This window comes from Populus nigra, chromosome 17, assembly GCF_951802175.1.
Source record: "Populus nigra chromosome 17, ddPopNigr1.1, whole genome shotgun sequence".
Taxonomy (NCBI): Eukaryota; Viridiplantae; Streptophyta; class Magnoliopsida; order Malpighiales; family Salicaceae; genus Populus; species Populus nigra.
The window spans coordinates 14,046,031-14,064,942 of record NC_084868.1 but is presented as its reverse complement, the minus strand read 5'-3'; the positions used below and the strand labels follow the sequence as shown (position 1 = coordinate 14,064,942).

General features: G+C 34.1%; 3 protein-coding genes across 11 annotated transcripts; 1 reads left to right on the top strand and 2 right to left on the bottom strand.

Moving 5' to 3' along the window:
* Window positions 1-499: 499 nt before the first annotated feature.
* LOC133677048 (microtubule-associated protein 70-5-like) lies at window positions 500-5,835 on the bottom strand. 2 transcript variants are annotated; one of them, XM_062098889.1, is made up of 12 exons: window positions 5,323-5,835; window positions 3,995-4,125; window positions 3,462-3,547; window positions 3,305-3,370; window positions 3,029-3,199; window positions 2,753-2,923; window positions 2,505-2,660; window positions 2,242-2,388; window positions 1,931-2,002; window positions 1,240-1,848; window positions 990-1,137; window positions 500-870 (listed from the first exon to the last, which is right to left on the bottom strand). In XM_062098889.1, exons 2-11 carry the CDS (start codon window positions 4,101-4,103, stop codon window positions 1,003-1,005), a joined length of 1,722 nt encoding a protein of 573 aa, XP_061954873.1. In that variant the 5' UTR covers window positions 4,104-4,125; window positions 5,323-5,835; the 3' UTR covers window positions 500-870; window positions 990-1,002. The 2 variants fall into 2 exon arrangements, with proteins under 2 accessions (XP_061954873.1, XP_061954872.1); XM_062098888.1 differs by lacking the exon at window positions 5,323-5,835 and having other exon boundaries at window positions 500-852; window positions 3,995-4,533.
* Window positions 5,836-10,281: 4,446 nt separating this feature from the next.
* LOC133676598 (two pore potassium channel a-like) lies at window positions 10,282-11,792 on the bottom strand. Its single transcript, XM_062098293.1, has 2 exons — window positions 10,637-11,792; window positions 10,282-10,530 (listed from the first exon to the last, which is right to left on the bottom strand). The coding sequence occupies exons 1-2, from the start codon at window positions 11,509-11,511 to the stop codon at window positions 10,380-10,382; spliced, it is 1,026 nt and encodes a 341-aa protein (XP_061954277.1). The 5' UTR covers window positions 11,512-11,792; the 3' UTR covers window positions 10,282-10,379.
* A 795-nt stretch (window positions 11,793-12,587) lies between these two features.
* Window positions 12,588-18,301, top strand: LOC133677414 (putative protein FAR1-RELATED SEQUENCE 10). Of its 8 annotated transcripts, XR_009835780.1 has the most exons (8): window positions 12,588-12,670; window positions 12,775-13,897; window positions 13,982-14,425; window positions 14,527-15,075; window positions 15,198-15,378; window positions 16,588-16,661; window positions 17,476-17,559; window positions 17,649-17,890. XR_009835780.1 is itself a non-coding variant. In XM_062099470.1 (6 exons), the coding sequence occupies exons 2-6, from the start codon at window positions 12,878-12,880 to the stop codon at window positions 18,066-18,068; spliced, it is 2,190 nt and encodes a 729-aa protein (XP_061955454.1). In that variant the 5' UTR covers window positions 12,588-12,670; window positions 12,775-12,877; the 3' UTR covers window positions 18,069-18,301. The 8 variants fall into 8 exon arrangements, 3 of the variants coding, with proteins under 3 accessions (XP_061955454.1, XP_061955455.1, XP_061955456.1); XR_009835779.1 differs by lacking the exon at window positions 16,588-16,661; XR_009835777.1 differs by having other exon boundaries at window positions 16,588-17,559.
* Window positions 18,302-18,912: the final 611 nt, after the last annotated feature.

The following is an 18,912-nucleotide window of genomic DNA, read 5'->3' as shown; positions in this document are numbered from 1 at the left end:
GTGTTGCAGTTTCTTAAATAGTCTGCTTGATTGAGAGAATTACTGAATGAGGGAATATCAAGTACAATGCATTTTCCGGACTGAAATTTAAAGCTATTTAAGATAGGATCAAAATCCATGTGCTTGTGATCTAACAGAAAATGGATTGTTTGCTTTCTGTAGCCCCGGCACTGAACCAAATAAATGGTTGTGCCAAGTGACTGCATTATCAAATCAATAGACTTAGGCATGTAATCTGCACCCTCTTGTGTCCATACTATACTTTAATTTTATAAGAAACAACATTTTTCTGTAGGGAAACTAACGTTTTCGGTTAAGGAACTGTACTGAAAGGACCCAAATGAGAAATCAAAAGGTTGTTTGGGGACAAAATTGATAATAAAATTTGTTTTTGGGAAAATGATACTGACCCAATAGTTAGGAGGAATTTTTTAAACTTGCCAAAAAATAAAGGAGGAGCTACATAATTGCAAGCCAAAAATATTAATAAAATGATTAATGATAGAGAAATCAACCTGTATTTTTTTTGGATCAAACTGTTTCCTTGTTTACAAATCGTCATCAAGTTTGTACACTTCAAGTTACCATATACACAAACCAAAAGCATATTGAAAATCTTTCAAGTAATCTCAAACAGCAATCCACACAACTTTCAGCTCTGTCCTAGGTGTTACAAGTTCAGAACTTCTTTGTCCATTGATTCAGAACTTTATTTCAACTAGCTAGAATCAGTAAAACAGTTCGTATTTACATTGAAAAATCATTAGACATTGGTGGGAGAATAAATTGAATTTCCGGTAGGTAGCCTTCAGCTGTATCCAATCCAAGCAATCTTCAAGCGACTTGGTATCCCTGTTGCAATCCAAATAGCTGAAGGATTGTCATTGCAATATCGAAAACTCTTTCTTCAAAAAGAACAATTACTACTGGTTATACATGAACAATTAAAGAGACAGACTACAGATATATTTTCAACAGGTTTTACTGACCATATCGAATAGTTTATACTCCAAATCTTTCTGGTTTGTTCAGTTTTGCAGATGCAGCTTCTTTTTCTCTAGCTGCTGCTTCTCTCTTCACTTTCTTGGACTCTACTTCAATGGATTTTGTTAGTGCATTAACCTTCTTCATGAGCATCTGAAAATAATTTTAATTGACATAGTCAATACATGATAGAATATGGATTGCTTACTCTTGAAAGATAAATTATGCCAGAGAGAGTGGTTGCAGTTACTTCACCTGAATTTCTTGATCTTTAGCATTCAAACTCCTCTCTTTAGTCTCACAAGATTTTTGTAGATTTATGACCACCTTTTGAAGCCTATCATATAGAAATCCTGAAACAACATCTTGACTATCAGAATTGGCACTTCCCTTGTTTGGCAAGTCTTCATTTCCACTAACTTTGTTCTTTGTTTCTTCTGAATTTGTCGTACCATCAATCCCGTGTTTATCGATACAGGAATCAGCTTTTGTCTTAACTTCTTCATTTTCCTTTCCGCTGATATCATTTACTTTGTTTCTAGATACCCATATACCTTTTGTCAACATGTTTTCTCCAGAACCATACTTCTTTTTGAAGCTATCAGCTCCATTTAGTTTCCCAGAAACATTTGCATTTTCAGTTTCTATATTTGGCTGCTGGAGAGGGGATTTTCTACTGATGTTGGATCCCCTTGGTTGTGATGTAGATCTCCTTCTCATTCCTGCATTGCTTTTTAGAAATCCTAGTATCTTATTGGTGCTTCCTGGTTTAGGGGATCCACAGGATGCATTAGGTTTTGCAGAGAAACTAGATGTGTGTTTTAAGCCCTCTTCCAATGTCTTTAGCCTCAGCTTCAATTTTTCCTGAAGTGACAGAAACATTAATTGATAAGCAAGATGCATCATAAAATTTGGGCAAAAAAATGGAAGAGATGTCAATGTTTACCTTCAGTTGTGCTTCTGCGTTAGCTGTTCTCTCTGATATAGCTAGCTTCTCTTTTAGTCTTTGCGTCTCCGCCTGCATGCAAAGGGATGACATTAGAAATAATGCAAAAGCAAATGAATGTAGTATATTCGAGATGTCATCTTTCTCTGTCAAAGCCGATGAAAATGAATCGATACGTATTCTAGTCTATCACAGGCGATCACTCGCGAAAACTGAAAAAGAAACCATGTTCCTCGATGAAACACAGGAAGTACTTAAAAGGGAGGAGCTGAAAGAAACTGGATTCAAAGAATTTGTTGGTAATGAAATACCTGCAGCAGCCTTCTCTCTTCAAGCCATTGCTTGACAGGCATGACCTTGTCATTTTCATCCTTCCACTCGTTAGCCACCACCGTTGCAACTCGGTTTGCTGAAACTCTGGCTCTGGCTAGCTCCCTCTCCAGCATCCTCTTCTCCTCCTGAAAAGTTGAGCAAGTCAAGGTCAGATAACTAAATTAGGACTATAATCAATGCAGTACAAATCAATAAACTGAAGAATATTATAAAGATGAACTCATGAAAGACTGAAACATGCTTTTAGTTCAGAAATCTGTCTTCGATAGTCACGAATAGTATTGGCTGCAGCTCCAGCAGCTAGAATGGCTTCCTCAAGCTCACAAATGGTTTGGCTAAGCTTTTCAACCTCTATAACTTTTTGGCGATTTGTCTTCTCTAGAATTCTGTTCTCCTCCTGCATGCAGTACACTTCCAAATCAGCACCACACAAACTCCTCATAGCATGCTCAAACTATTAACCAAATCTCTTACAGAATGTTACCTTACCTGGCAGATTTCAATCTGTCTCTTCAACTCATAGTTTTGGTTCTGAACCTCCTCAACCATTAAAGCCCTTTCTAGAGCACTGCGCAAGATCCTCTCTGCTTCAAGCAGAGCCGACTCTTTTGACTTGGTGAGACGTTCCATCGCCTTCTTATCCTCCTGCAGCGATGCAATCTGAAAAGGCAATGACATAAGAGAACTGCACTCTGCGGAAGAGAACGGATGACATTCTCTTACTCTCATTAGTTTTCTGAAAGTAATTTCACTTCATTAGCACACCTCATTTTTATACATTTTAATCTCAGCCTCAAGTGGAGCAATGACTGACTCAATAGGAGGAGAATCATCATCCTTCTGATTTGCATGGACCCTTCTAAGAATTGCTTCTGCAGCGTATTGTGCTGCTAATGCATCTTTCTTTTCATTTGTAATCTTCTTGATTTCAAGATTCTGCATTGAATCAGGTTCAGAAAAAATTGGATCATATCAGTCCCAAAGCTCAGGCATCTTTTCATATTGCTAGCTCTACGAAATTTCAGTCGGAACCTAACATACCTTGTGTTCTGCAAGATTTTCTGTGACACCAAGTTTCTGATCCAGTTTACCAACTTCATTCCTGAGCTGGAACCATGAAACAGCAGAATTGTCAATTCTAAATTGCATGAACTGCAGAAAATTCCCCCCCCCCCCCCCCCCCTGATTTTCTCAGTACCTCTTCGATAGCCTTATCCTTCAAAGCTTCAGTTGCCCTCAAAGCCTTAATTTCTCCTTGAGCAGAACCTAGCTCTCTCTCCCTCTCTGAAATAATATCGAAAAACAAGCATCATAAGACATTCTAAGTGGAAATATACTGTCCTTCTCCAGTTTGTATGCTCCTAGCCTCTTAATTTTTTACACAGGCAAAACAGCAATGGCCTATCCAGGCCATAGATTCAGGACCAAAACAAATTGCATTACCTAAATTTCTTCAGTCATTTAGATGAATCTCTTCCAATGTCAACATTCAAATTTTCACTTCATTATATAACAAAATGTCATTGACCAATACATTGTTACTCAAAGAATTACTGTCCGTCAACACACAACATCATAAAACGGAACTCAAGACTCCAAGAATTCACCCAGATTGAACTCAAAATATGCAGAAACAAACATACACTAACAAGCAAAATGTACCCAGCACTCACTCATTGTGCATGTCAATGCATGTTCACTTGGTGTACTTTAGGGAAAAAGATGGCAAACCTTTGAGAAGGTTCTGCAAACGGTTGAGCTCTAGGACAATAGGGCCAGGGTGAGAAAGGGAGAGATCCTCTCTTCCTAGAAATTGTTCCTCATTACAATACCCCACCATCTTTTCTCTTTCTTATTACCTCCTTAAAGTTTGAAACAAAATGCAAAAGTTTAACGACAATAAAGCACACAAGCTCCAATAACAACAAGGTGCGGGGTTTTATTAGACAATATAAGAGGGTTTTGTCAGAGATTAACATAAGATATAGAAAAAATCTGTCACTCCAAAAGAGTCCATCCCTTTAAGGAATTGACATCAAAGAGATGACTTGGAGCTTTCCTTTGTTTGAAGCAAAGTATGAAAACCACATTTTCCATCACATGCCAGCCTAGTCGGCTTTCATTATCTCTTCATTCATATTGTGATGGTAACCGTTACTTCCTTTTATTTTCAAAATTCATATTCTCTTGAGCTAAATGATAATCCAATACAACATTTTTGTTTCTGATTTGAGTATATCTCTTATTTATTATTAAAGGAGTACTATTTTTTTTCCCTTCAAAGTAGATTTGATTAGTGATGTTGAATCCAAATTTTCAGAATTTTCCTTACTGGGATTACAGTTTGGAGTTTATAGTACCACCTAATCTATGAAAAGTATTGTTGTGATCGGTGATATATATATATATATATATATATAAAAGGAGTATACTGTAAGGATATTGGTTGTTGGTGCCATTTCTTGCAATCTTGATTTATCATAATAACCATGTCTTTTTTTTTTAAATCCAAATTGGTTTTTAATTAGATTATAAGTTGATATACCAGATTGATTATTTCAATTTTATATTGTTTTATCTTAAATTCCAGCTCAAATCAAATGTTAGATGATTCAAATCCAGTTCGAGTTAAATGTTAGAATCGATGAAGTTTTAGATTGATTTATTAGATAATTTTGAGCTTAATAACAATAACAAGTAATTAAAAGACTAAAGATAAGATAATGATAATTAAAATCATTTTAGAGTTTTATTGTTCTTGTCATGATCGGGTAATGATGATAGAAAGCTCATGCTTTCGGAGTAAATCAATTGCTTAAGCGCTAAACCATGCCATTTTTTTCCTAGTTAGAAGTCATTCAAGAGAGATTTTGAATTGAAACAAAGAAAAAGAATAGGAAAATGATGTATTGATGACTCGAAATTGAAAAAGACAAGCAAAAGAGGCTTAAAAGAACAAAAACATTTCGTAAATATAAACATTAAATGTACATAAATCATCATCTTTGCTTGCAAGTATGATTGGATACAAGAAACTACATGAAGACAAGGAAACTAACATGGAGGATCCAGTTGTTCTTTAACACTTTGCCGTGTTGCTATTTTGAAGTACATGACTTCGTGTTTTCTTGTTTTTTTCTCTTAGATGACAAAGGCAGGACTCTGCCGCCGCCGCCGCCCCCATCTCCTTACCACCACCACCACCACCCATTTAGCTCCTAAACATGAGAGGGACCATGACCAAATCCAAAACACCACCAAAACACTCAATTGGGTTTTTGATTAGCATAAAGATGTTGGCTTTTCAATGGTTAATTATGACATGATTGATTAGCATAAAGACTAGCATTGTTTTCTGGAGTGATGTGATGGTGACCAAGTTAAGCTTCTTGATAGAATTATTTGTACTACTTGGGCTCATGGATTAGAAAGTTTTGTTCTTCGTTTTCCTAATGCAAAAAAGATGGGAAAATCATATGTGGGCTAGGCTGCTAGATCGAAGAAGTATCCAGGTCCCAAATAGTAGAGAGGCTTAGGTAGACACAGACTTCCATCTTACTGATGTGCGCAGCTTTATTGATCTAGATTGAACTATACATAGAGAAAACTCGGTTTCGAGCTAGTGGATTCATCTGAATTAACTCTAGTTTAATTCTTTTTTTATTTTATAAAAAAAGTAAAATTGTTAATATTTTAAAGAAAAAAATTAGTAGTTTTTGACTGAGTTTTTCTCGAAATTAAAAAGAAAATTAAATTAAAGTTAGGTTTGAAAACAGCAGATACTTAAGAAAATTAACTAGAGACGATGGTCTAGTGGGCTAGCCTCAAGTTTCAAATTAAGGGCTCAAAATCTCAACTTCGCATAAGCCAGAAGGACTTAATTAATCAGGAGGTTTCAAAAATTATTACACGAAATAATTTGATTTGTGGTAAATCAATATTCGAATTAAATCATTCCATCCTCAAATCCTTTCTTTATAAAAAAGATGAATTTATAATTTTTTTATAGATAAGATGGATTATTGTGGGTATAATAGTAGATGTCCAATATCATGTTATTAATAATAATAATAAATCTCTACCTTTTCTTTCAATTATTATGGGTATAATTGTAGATGTCTTAGACCACGTTATTATTAAAAAAAATTCTGTATTTTTCCTTAGTTCAAATTATGCCTCGAGAAAAAGCACAATACTCAACTTAAATTTAAGTAATTTTTGCCATAATTATTAAACTTGACTTGGAGTTAATTGAGTTAAGAAAATAAGTTTCTGGGTCTTGAATCACACATATTGACTAAAATTTAAAAAAATTAAGATTTTAATATTTTATATAAAAAAATTAAGAAATAATTTATATAAATTAAAGCTAAAAAAACAATTCATGTAAAAGTAAACTATATATATTACACATTAAAAAGTTTTGAAACATTTCATATTAATATAAGCTATACAAAAATTATGTGAGGCTAAATATTTATAAATTAATTTTTTTTAGGTTTATTAAAAAATATAAAAAAGATCATGTTTCACTCTGCTTACTTTGAATTATTCAGGTTTTGGGTTGACCCGGTCAATTTCAAGCCTAATTTTTACCTATTTAAAACTCAGCTAAGGTATCATATCATCCAAGCTTGACCGAGCCAATTACAAGCTCGAGTTTTACTTATTTAAAACTCGGCTAATATCCATGTTCCTGGATCAACCTGTTGGCTAGGGGATCAAGTTTCATAAGTGGTTAGGTTTTTCAAATTAAAATGATATCTAGATTAAAATGGAATATAGTTTTCAAGCTTGAATGGTAGGCAAATGCTCGAAAGCTTGCATTACATGATGATTTCAAGAGGTAGAATCTCTCAAGTGGAAGAAAGAATGAAAGGTTAGCCCACAAAGTCATCCTTTTTCACAACTTGACATGAAACAAAAACTAATAATAAATTAAGCTGAAATGGCTATCCTGCGCGCGATGCTAATCTTTTCTTGAGACCCATAATAAGCACATGGAAGAAAAACATATAATAATAATGGTAACTTCCCTCGATACTAATCTTTTCTTGAAAAAAGCCATAAAGTAGCCGACCCGTTCACGAAATGGACAAAGAACATATACCTAAGCATTCTAATGGTGTTCTTGACTTGTGTGTCCGCTGCCCTCGGCACCAAAACTCATTACTATTACTATTTATCTGCCATTTTTTATTCATTTATTTTTTATCATGCAAATTGCCAAAATTTTAACCAAATTCAGTTCCCTCGATCGACTATTTATTTGCCTTGAGGCACATCTATGATTTTTTTTTCAATTTTTTTATTATATATTTTCTTTGTACAAATATATAAAAAAATATATAAAAGTTGTTAGCTTTATTTAAAACCAAATGCTCTACCATTAAAAGGGAATATTGTCGTTTGTTTTTACAGGAAAAATACTTTTAAAAAGTATTTTATAATATAATATTAAACACACATTAAGTTAGTAAGCTAAATACAAATAAAATAGTTATGTTATGTAGATAGAACTGAGATAAAAATAAATAAAGAGATTGAATCATAAGACATAATCAAAATATATATTAAACTAACAATAAATATTGGACATGAAATGAAACAAAAAAAATTCTAATCCATTCTGAAGAACAGATAAAGAATAAAAAATGAAATTAATTAAACATGTTTAATGTTTTGAGCTTTAACAAAAGTGGAATGCTTTTTTTGAATCTTGAAACATTTTTGGCAGTTATTTCAGTTAATTAAAATGAGTCTAGATAGGTTGGTTAACGAGGTTATTTCTGTAATTAGAGATATATGGGAGAGAACTAATTAGGAATACAGAGAGGAGGAGGATTGTCTGTAAAAGGAAAGGAATCTCCCTCTGACAATCAACTACGAAACATCCCTCCCATGATTTATCCTTAAAAGAAAGACAGAGGCGTTCTCTCCTTGTCTCCTCCTCCCTACCTCTCTTTCTGTGCAGTGTTTCTAGTAAAATTTGAAGCCAGCATGGATATCCCAGAAAGGGTTTTCCAATACAGATATCACTTTGCCATAGCCATCACTGCTCCGCTTGTTCTTTCCTTGCTATTATATGCTGCTCCCAGGCTAATCACCGTTCTTGCTTACTTCTGGCCTTTATTTGCCTCCACAGCAGTCTTCTTGATACTGGTCATTGTCTTTGGTGGTGTTCCACAGCTGCAGGCAACAGATCATTATCATGGTGAAAAAGCAGGTGAAGGGCTTCTTGATTATGTTGCGGGGCAACCACAGAGCACTGTTGATTGAGCAATCACAAAAATACGAGTGAAGAAATGGTTTCAGTCTTGAGTTCAAGAGCAGGACTATATGAGGTCTAATCTAGTGTTGGATGATCATGAATAACATCTGCCAATGTATATGCCGAAGTTGTCTCGAGAAAGCTGAAAAGGAGGAGAAGAAAGCAGCTTGAAGATGTGGTGAAATCCAATAATAATAATAATTGTAAAGATATGTGTTCTTTTTATGCATCTAATTAACTTCACTTATATTTCCTTTTAGCACCTCAATTTCTTTTTAATATTTTTAAAATTCTTAAGAACAAAAACACCTTCCTGATTAGCTCAAAATTAAAGGAATTTATTTTCCTCCAAGAAATGGAAATATATGTATTTTCAGACAAAATTAAGTTTGAAAAATGATTGTTTCGCAACCTGTTTCTCTACAATATTAAGAATGAAAACCTGCCTTAGTACTGTGATTCAATTTTGTGTTGAATATGAAAGAATAAAAGTTTGAAGAGTTAAATATCTGAGTGTTTAGTGTTTTCAATCATGATAAAATAATGCTAATCCATATCTTCAATTGTGAGAAATTGCTCACACAAGACGTTGAGCGCTAGCTTTTCTTCGCACATATTTAGCATATTAAATTTATTTCAATTCTTAAGTCTATGTAGGTGAGCCAATTCATCGAACATAATCGATAAAGATATGTTTGGTTCATGTTTTTTTTTTTATAAAAATCAAGGCTAACTAGAAAATAGTTAAAAGTAAAATAAAAAAAATAGTAAAAAGGAAAAAAAAAGAATCACAAAAATAAAAAAAAACCGAATAATTAAATACATAATAAAAAAAGAACATCAAGATTGAAGGAACTAATGCACCACGGTTGAAACTTTTATTTGATGTTGTTAGACCCATCTATAATATCTTTAGATCTATAATAAAATTAGTGTCAGTCCCCATATATTTGGTGCATGTAACTGGAAATGATAAATTGTTGCTATTTTTTGTATTTAGGTATAAATAATTTTTCATTTTTTTTTAAAAAAGCTAAGAATAGTTTCTATTTCCATATTAATTTATTTCATTTTTAAGGCCATGTGTGTTTGTCAATTATCAAATAAGATTTAAAACAATAAATAGTAGATTTGTTTAAGAAATTAAATATTGTAATTTGTAGGATTTGTGTATTTGGTTATAACATTCAATCGTACACTATCAAGATGCATTATACCAAAAATAAAAATATAGATGAACTTCTATAATCTATTATTTACCTATTAGGAATTGATTTTGATTATTTATGTAAAACCTAATTTAGTAAGGTTCAGGTCAAGGTTTGGAATAATCAACTTTTAAAAAAAAATTCAAAATTAATAAATTAAAAATCAAGTTTTAATTAACTGGATTAAACCGGGTCAAATGAATTACTAAATCAATCTAAATTAATAAAAGAATGTTGCCTGGCCTGATTTCTTTCACTAGGCAATCATGCTACTCATTTTCTATTTTCACAGCTTTCACAGTTGAAGATATAGATTCTCGCTAGTTTTTTTTTACCCGTGCTGTGCAGCAGGATATTTTTTTTACATATTTTTTTTTAATTTAGAAAAATATTTTTTCTTCATGGGTTTTTTTTATATTTAATTTAGAAAATCAAATAAAATTTTTTTTTCCTGGAACCATGGAACCAAATATTTTTTTAAGAAAATACTCCAGCATCGTTATGCCAACAAAATTCATTGAAATAACGATTGTCTTTACATGGTTGTAAACGAGGGGAAGTTTTTATTAATGTTTTACAAATTTCGTCAACTAGTTATAAGAGGATTGGGGATTTGACATACGCAGGAATGTCTGTGCTAAGATGACTGAGAAGGAATTATATCTGATTCTGTCAAGGTCCCTGACTGATCAACATCAAGTTTTCTGAATCTCTCCATCACTAATGAAATATCCTCCTGGCTTATCTTCCCCATCTCCTTCAACGTGTACACAATGAACTCTGCAGCACTGATCAACAAGCCAAAAATTGGATGCACATACAGATTTTTCAAGGCATTGGTAACGGAACAAAGGCAGAGATAAATTGTGCTATGATCAGCTAGCTGTTACTTACCTTACAGTTTTATCATGATCAATATCTGCTTCCTCGAGATCTGAGGCTGTGACAGTTCGAGCAAGAACCCGTTTAACGAGTAATCTTTGCCTCTTTTCAGTGTATAATTCAGCAAGGTAGAGAAAGAATTGAGCTAAGCAAATGGTGCTGCACAGTATCCAGAAGACAGCAAATACTCGACCAGCCCTGGTTGAGAAGCTGTCATCTCCGTATCCAAGAGTAGTGATGGAAGAACAGACACAGTAAAATGCATCAACAAATTCGAAACTCTCAACTAGATATAAGAAGATGGTTCCAACAATCATGAGGAGAAAGAGAAGGATTAGGGCGAGAAGAAACTTGTACTTGACTTTATGTGTTTCAACCTCTTCTAGGATCTCAGATAAACCAGTTTTTTCATTCATGTGCAGTGCTCTAACCAAGAGAATCTCCTGCTTTTCTACGATGTAATCCGCTGCCTTGCTGAGAATTATCCCACCAAGAGCCATGCCTGCAAAAACATAAACGCACGAAAGAAGCTTGGCCAATGTGGTATGAGGCACTAGATCTCCATATCCGACTGTTGTCATTGTCACAACAGAGAAGTAAACAGCATCAACAATCCCATTTGTTTTCTTGCCTTCGATCTGATTCATGACAAGGGAGAAACATAGAGTGCCTACACCTAGATAGATAGCCAAGACAAGGAACACTTTCTTGAAGCTACAATCTTGATTCTCAAGAAATGATTCAAGCCATTTGAGAGATGAGTTGCCATCCTGCTCAGGATGTTTGATCTCTGTTACATTGACATTCATAGGCTGCCTAAATCTACTTCTCTGAAGAGCATTCTTTTCATCTGGAAGCAATGACTGCGTCGCATCATCACTGGCCATCAAAAACAAGAAGAACAGAGATGCAAGCCCTTCAAATTACACCCTGCACGGAAACGTAAAACCAATGAATTTTTTTCTATTTAATTTGAAACTTGCATTCCATAAAGAAATTAACAAAAGGAAAGGAAAACGATATCAAAGACCATGGAAATTATTGAAAAGGGAAAGTTTTGGATTTGCCTCACAAAACTCTTAAAAAATTGTTGATGTTTCAGACCCCATGTCTTGAAAGATCAATGCAAATTGATAATCACAAAAATCACGCTAATGTTTCCATGTGGCTTAAGTTCTTGCCCGTAAAAAAGTCCTGATTTTGGGATTGCGGTTACCAAATCCAAAAGAAGTCAAAACCTGCCATGATTTTCTAATAAGTCAAATCCTTGGTACATGTTATTTGTTCCAAATCAGTCAGTCATAAGCTGGCCAGAATTAATTTAAAACTTTTATTTGACAAGTTTGCGAATTAAAAATGTAATAAATTCTTTCCTGCTTTTATAAGTTTAATTTTTTATTTTTAAAATAGGTATTCGGATTAACTTACATGTATCTTGACGATTAAAAACTTACATGATCGTTAAAGTCTAATTTTTAATATACAGAGGTGAGCACTCTACTAAGATTAGATTAAAAATAATTTAAAAAATATTCAAGTCATGTAGAGTTATTTGAATATTTTATTAAGATTAATTTTAAAATCTTTTAACATAACCCTTGTATAATCTAAATTTAAAAGTAATACATGTGAGAGTTGTTTGAATATTTTATTAAGGTTAATTATGATATGCAATCATGCTGTGATTTTTAAAATAATTAATTTTTTTAAATATATTAATATAAAAAAATAAAATTTAAAAAATAAAAAAATAATTTAATATATTTAATTTTAAAAAAACATTTTAAAAATTAACAGCTATTAAAGTATCAAAAACTATCTTGGCTTCTTTTGCTAAGAATAGCCTTGCACTTAAGAGAGGGTAATAATAAGAGGATGCAATTAGAAAATAAACAATATGAGACCAAAATAACATATAATGAAGAATAGAGGGACCAAATGCACCAGTAACCATTTTGTTTTAGCTACTGCAAGAAGAAGAAACAGAAACACAAGTTAAAGAGCTCTCGAAGTCTCAACGCCGGCTGTCTCTTCCGTCTTCCACGGGTACGTGCTTAGATTTTTCTTTTGTTTTTCTTAAGGTCAGGGAAATTTCATAAAATGGGTAGTTAGTTTAGTGCTTTCTTTTGATTCTTGTTTTTCTTTTCCAGTGAAGGGTTTATGCTGCCAGCTTTCTTAGAAAGGTTTAGAGAGTATTTATGTACAATTGAGACAGTTAAAGACTGATAGGTTTTAGTTTTTGAAGTGGAATTAATGACATCTGTGCCGTCGAAAAATATATGGATAAAGAGGCAGCAATGCCCATGTGGGGATTGGAAATGTTATGTTACTTGTGAAGGAGATGTTGAAGAGACATCTGTAGCATCTCAGTTGGAAAAAAATGAAACTTTTCAATCTGATTCAATGGTTTCTCCTTATGTAGGAATGGTGTTTAAGGGTGATGATGATGCGTTCGAGTATTATGGGAATTTTGCTAGGAAAAATGGGTTTTCTATTAGGAAAGAGAGGTCAAGATTGAGCCCTCAATTGGGTATTTATAAACGTGATTTTGTTTGTTATCGTTCGGGGTTTGCGCCGGCTAGGAAGAAGTCGACTGCAGAACACCATAGGGATAGGAAATCGGTGCGGTGTGGATGTGATGCAAAAATGTATTTGTCAAAGGAAGTTGTTGAAGGGGTTTCTCAATGGTTTGTTGTGCAATTTAGCAATGTGCATAATCATGAGCTTTTGGAAGATGATCAAGTGAGGCTCCTTCCAGCTTATCGGAAGATTCAAGAGGCGGATCAGGAGAGGATTCTTTTGCTTTCAAAAGCTGGGTTCCCAATACATCGAATAGTGAAGGTGTTAGAGTTGGAAAAGGGTATTCAAGGTGGGCAATTGCCTTTTCTAGAGAGGGATGTTAGGAATTTTGTTCAAAATCGCAAGAAGATTGTTCAAGAGAATGATGCTTTGCTCACTGAAAAGAGAGAGAATGATAGTATGGAACTTCTTGAGGCGTGCAAAGTTACCAAAGAGATGGATGGAGATTTTGTTTATGATTTCACAACAGATGAGAATGATAAGGTTGAGAACATTGTGTGGTCGTATGGTGACTCTGTTCGTGCATACACTTTGTTTGGTGATGTGGTTTATTTTGACACTAGTTATCGTTCTATCACATATGGCATGCTTTTAGGGGTATGGCTTGGAATTGACAACAATGGGAAGACCATATTCTTTGGCTGTGTTCTGTTGCAGGATGAGACGGCTCGTTCCTTTGCATGGGCTTTGCAGGTTTACTAATTCAATCCCATGTGTTAATTTTATTTCTCTTTGTGTATTTTTCTCTTGCAGTTACCATTTCTGTTTTTGTTACAGGCTTTTGTCCATCTTATGAAAGGAAAATGTCCACAAACAATTCTAACTGACCTTGAACTGGGGCTTGAGGATGCTGTTAGAAGCGAATTACCTAGCACTAGACACGCTATATCTATATGGAATATTCAACCCAAGATATCTAGTTGGTTTTTCCTTTCCCTTGGGGCTAGATATCCAGAATTTAAATCGATGTTTGATGATTTGTATCATGCTGAGAATGCAGATGATTTTGAACATAGATGGAGTCAGATGGTTTCTATGTTTGGATTTGGTTCAGATAAACACATTGCTTTACTCTATTCTCTTCGTGAATCTTGGGCATCATCCTATATGAGAGGTTCCTTTCTTGCTCGGATGGCGACATCAGCATATTTGAAATCTGTAGAGTCATTTCTGAAAGCAATCTGTTGTGCACAAACATGTTTACGGAGCTTCTTTGAACAGGTATATCAAAGGCATATATTTTTTTGAAACTCTTGAATGGGAAGGTTTTTATTGAAATTTTTGTCTTGCTGATTTTTTTGTTGTTGTTGGTACTCTTGTAGGTTGGTAGTTCCTCCAATTTCCAAAACCAGCTGCGTCAAGAGATGCAGTACATGCTCACTAAAACATGCATGCCTATTGAAGAGCATGCACGTAATTTTCTTACACCTTTTGCCTTCAATGATTTCCAACATGAATTGGTGCTCTCTATGCAATGTGCTCTGTCTGAAATGCCGGATGGATCATATCTTGTACACCACTACAAAAAGATGGATGTTGAGCGGCTTGTAATATGGATACCAGAAGATGAACAGATTCACTGCACCTGTAAGGAATTTGAGTCTTCCGGGATGTTGTGCAGACACACTCTTCGGGTGTTCATCCTGAAAAACTACTTTCAGCTTCCTGAAAAATATTATCTTAGCAGATGGCGAAGGGAAAGCTCCCTAGTTTTCTATGATAATCAAGATACTCAAACTAATGATGATGGATGGTTTCAAGAATTTCAATCCCTGACTGAAACTCTATTAACAGAGTCATCAATCACAAAGGAGCGTTCTGATTATGTCCATAGGGAACTGCCAAAGGAACTGAAAAGACTTATTAGTGAGGTTAGAAAAATGCCAGAAAGTGATGGAGCTGCTATGGATTTAACACTTTCACCATCTAGTTAATTTCCAGTAGTGCAAATATGTCTGGTAACTTACCAAGGGGATGACATGATCATTGGCAGGAAGATGTCTGGGTGTTTTTATTGCTCATTTTCATCAGAAAGAGAATTTTGGAAAGAAAAGCTAACCTGAAGTAGATGCATGAAGTGTTGCTCAGATGCAACAAGTTGACATTGTTTCCTTTGTGAATAACTATGGAAGACTGCAATAAATATGAATTTGACCGAAATGAACTCAACCAAGGTGATGTACTACATAAATTATCAAAAATGTGTTTTGCTAAACAAAAGAATGACAGTAAAAGAGATTTTTCTTATCGTGTTCTTGGCTTTTTATTTCTTTCTAAGAACCTTAATGTCATTTGCCTAACTGCTTGTTCTTGTCATGAACACATGCTAAAGCATTTTCCATGCTTTCTCTTGCTGCGGTCATTTCCAGTTGTGCACAAATGGAAAAGGTTGTAGTTTTCAATCTTCTTTCTTTAGTCTCAAAGGGAACAAGATAGAAGGGAGGGAAAACAAAAAAAAAAGAGGCTGCATTTGTAGCTCTTTGTGAATTCTCTCTTCAATTTGGTGATTAATTAAGTAATTCTAGCTGTCTGTAAACCCAATCACATTTGATAGTTTTGTGGCTGATTACTTAACAATCCTTTTTTTAATGTTTTGAAGTCTGCTTGTTAGGAAATCGACAACTATCTGCCAATATGTGGAAGAGATTGTAGTTTTATTTTTCATCAATTATTGTTTCCTTTATATCACGCACCATAATACATTTTTGAGGTTGTTGTGTAGATATTATAATAGATATTCCACTTTTAAGACATAGGCTATCTGATGTTAGGAAAGTCTACTACTAATTGTCCTAACTAGCATCATAGGAAAAATGATGATGCTTAAAGTTTACTGGTTGAAATAACTGAATTTCTTCTTATGTTATTAATTCGTAGAAAAAGCATAAAGGACTGATCTGACTGTTGTGTTATTCATAAACTTCTACCCTTATTTGTTCTGTCTTCTGCAGTTGATACCTTTTGTTGTACAATAGGTCGACAGAGTGTTGGTGGTTGTGCCAACAGTTTCTATATAAATCAATATTTATATCTGAAATTGAGAAATGAATACAAGTGTCTGATTATGAGTAGTCAGGACTTCCACAAGCAACTGAAATGATATTAATCTATTTATTCCCAAACATAAGAGCATGTGAGCCATGTTACTTTTTGATGGATTTGTTCACCAAAATAACAAAATCTTATTACTTTATGGATTTTATCTAATTTTTTAACAAGTGCATGATGGATCGTGTTATCTGTCTGATGTTTGAGAAGGCTCCATTTAATCCCAGAGTTTTATTTCCTGTATTGTTTGATTGTGTTTTAATCTATTCAATCTGATGGACAAGGCTTATCTGAGTCAAGTTTAATTGTGGTGATCTATATGATAATTACTATAGGTTTTTAAACAGTTATGAATATGATTTGATATAACTTGGAATTCCAGAGGATGCAATTGTGCTGCTAGCATCAGGTATCTGTTTACGCACACATAAATGTACATATGCATCTATGTAGCCAAGTATGTAGGCTGTAGAATTCTTGTTGATTTTGAAATCATTGACATCTAGAGCAGCTTGTCATCTTCTTGGCTCCCCATAAACTCATGCCTGGAAGAATTAAAATAATTTTTCCAATATGCTTGTTACAATTTTGCCATCTAAATGCCACAAAATTTTGAACCAAATGCTTTAGTTGTTGAGGTGAAGTTTGTCAAAGCTGGTTCATCATAGATGATAATGAACTGTATAATTGTGTTTGTTTGTGGTTCCATTTGCATCACTGCTCTAAAAATTTTGTGCCCATCAGAGCTTCTGGACAAACTGAAGCATGCAGAAAATTAGGTGTGTTTTTGTGATAGCTAATATTGTTTCTTGGTTTAAGCTTCGACTGTTGCCGCCCTTTTTTACATGATATTTTTCCTGTGTGAAACTTTTTTGCTACCTCTCAACCTTTTACTGAAAACATTCATACGCAAAACGCCAAGAACCACAAGTTATAGCAGATTGGTGTGTGCATGATTCACTAGTTTATTGATCTATGCCATGTCCATGTTTGATTTTTTCCCCTGAAGGATTTTTAAGACTCTGCCTACCATACAAGTGTCCTCAGGTAGGATTTCAAGGACCCACACATTCACATTATTGTACTGATTTTTGTACATTCAGGATCATGCATTCTTTCATTTAAAAAATAGTTTTCTTTAAGAGTGATTGTAAAACTGAAACTGTCAGACACTAGAATTATTGGCAATAATTTCTCACTTGCTGTCTTGTCTTCGTTTGCAGACAGATGGAAATGGAGTCCAAGTTCCAGTCATTCCAACCCATTCTCCCATTGAGGCCCTTCTAGATTTATCCCCCATGTTGCAGGTATGCATTTGACATGGTTCATTTATTTCAAATCTTCATTCAGGGAGGGGTCCCTCTTGATTAGAAACCGTGGCCATGATATTTGTCAGGAAAATTAAATAGAGGGAGTAGAAATGAAAGCTGCCAAGTTCTAACCACATAAGCATACCAACTTCATTGAATGGTCGGTTTCTGTACTGTACCATGTAGTAGATGACAAAAGGGCAATACATATCTGCTCTCAATTTCATTATATTGTCTTCTTGTTGTAATGCAAGTATTAACTCGCCAAACTTCTACCACTGTATAATATTATTGCATGGTCATATAAAGTTGATAAGATTGCTGATTATTTTCATGAAATATAAGCATAAACACAAGTGACGGACCCTAATCTTTTGTCTTGTTAATGTTATGGGGCCATGAGCACGTGGCAGTTAGCAGCTGCAATTAGGGAACTTTTGGCAGCGAGGAGATGGAAGCACGTGGAAAGTGGTCTTAGGCTCATTTGGTGTCATTTATTTGTCTAATTGGGGGTGCTTTAATAGGATTTTTTTGAAAAAATAAACGGGTGTGGTATAGATAATTACATGCTTAAAAAGCTGATTAAAGGCTCTTTTCTCATTCTGGACATTTGGATAGGATTTCGAATCTGGGTTTTTTCTCTTACAATTTGGGATAGATTAATGTCTTTGTGGGTCATACCTGATATGATTTGATAATTAAAGTCCTATCAATATCAAAGTTTGCTTTTCATTTCTCATGAGATTTTTCTTATCCTTTCTTACATCCTTTGGAATTTGATGTGCAAGATACATACTCTACTAGCAATCTTACAACATACGTACTTGAAAGCTTGGTTTGAAATATTTAATATTCAAAATGAAGCCTAACCAGATGATAAAAAATAAGCATTAAGCGCTCTCTATATATATATGGTTTTCATTTTCATCGAAGGATTGTGGTTATAAGAAATGACTGGTGTCGAAAAAGTGAAGTCCCTCTAGTTTTTGGTTAAAATTTCCCTGGTAGCCTATTTAGGGTGCTTTTTCGTGGCAGGTTTTTATTACAGCTAGTGCAATGAGTAAAGTAGAACTGCTTTTCATAGAATACAATGAATCTAGAACTCCCTTTTAACGTAGAGAAAATAAAATATCTGTAGGATTGGATTTAAAGATGGCATTATATTATACCAACATACTTCTAGCTTGGACTGCTGAAAATCTAGAATGTAATGAAGACAGCATTTACCACATATTCCACAACCATTTAGCTTGTTTTGCACCACCAAGACAACCGACCACAATTTTTAAATAATTTTACAAGCATCAATAATTATATTGAATATCTCAGGCAAGTTATCATATTTTATTT

Bases quoted from the DNA above. Each gene is read 5' to 3' on its own strand.
- LOC133676598 (XM_062098293.1), bottom strand. From the start codon at position 11,511: ATGGCCAGTGATGATGCGACGCAGTCATTGCTTCCAGATGAAAAGAAT. The intron at 10,531-10,636 runs GTAAGTAACAGC...CTTGTTGATCAG, and splicing joins GATCATGATAAAACTGTAAG to TGCTGCAGAGTTCATTGTGT.
- LOC133677048 (XM_062098889.1), bottom strand. From the start codon at position 4,103: ATGGTGGGGTATTGTAATGAGGAACAATTTCTAGGAAGAGAGGATCTC. The intron at 3,371-3,461 runs GTACTGAGAAAA...TCATGGTTCCAG, and splicing joins AGGATAAGGCTATCGAAGAG to CTCAGGAATGAAGTTGGTAA. The intron at 2,924-3,028 runs GTGTGCTAATGA...TTGCCTTTTCAG, and splicing joins TTAAAATGTATAAAAATGAG to ATTGCATCGCTGCAGGAGGA.
- LOC133677414 (XM_062099470.1), top strand. From the start codon at position 12,878: ATGACATCTGTGCCGTCGAAAAATATATGGATAAAGAGGCAGCAATGC. The intron at 15,076-17,475 runs GTTAGAAAAATG...CTTCGTTTGCAG, and splicing joins TGAAAAGACTTATTAGTGAG to ACAGATGGAAATGGAGTCCA. The intron at 17,560-17,975 runs GTATGCATTTGA...AGCACGTGGCAG, and splicing joins ATTTATCCCCCATGTTGCAG to TTAGCAGCTGCAATTAGGGA.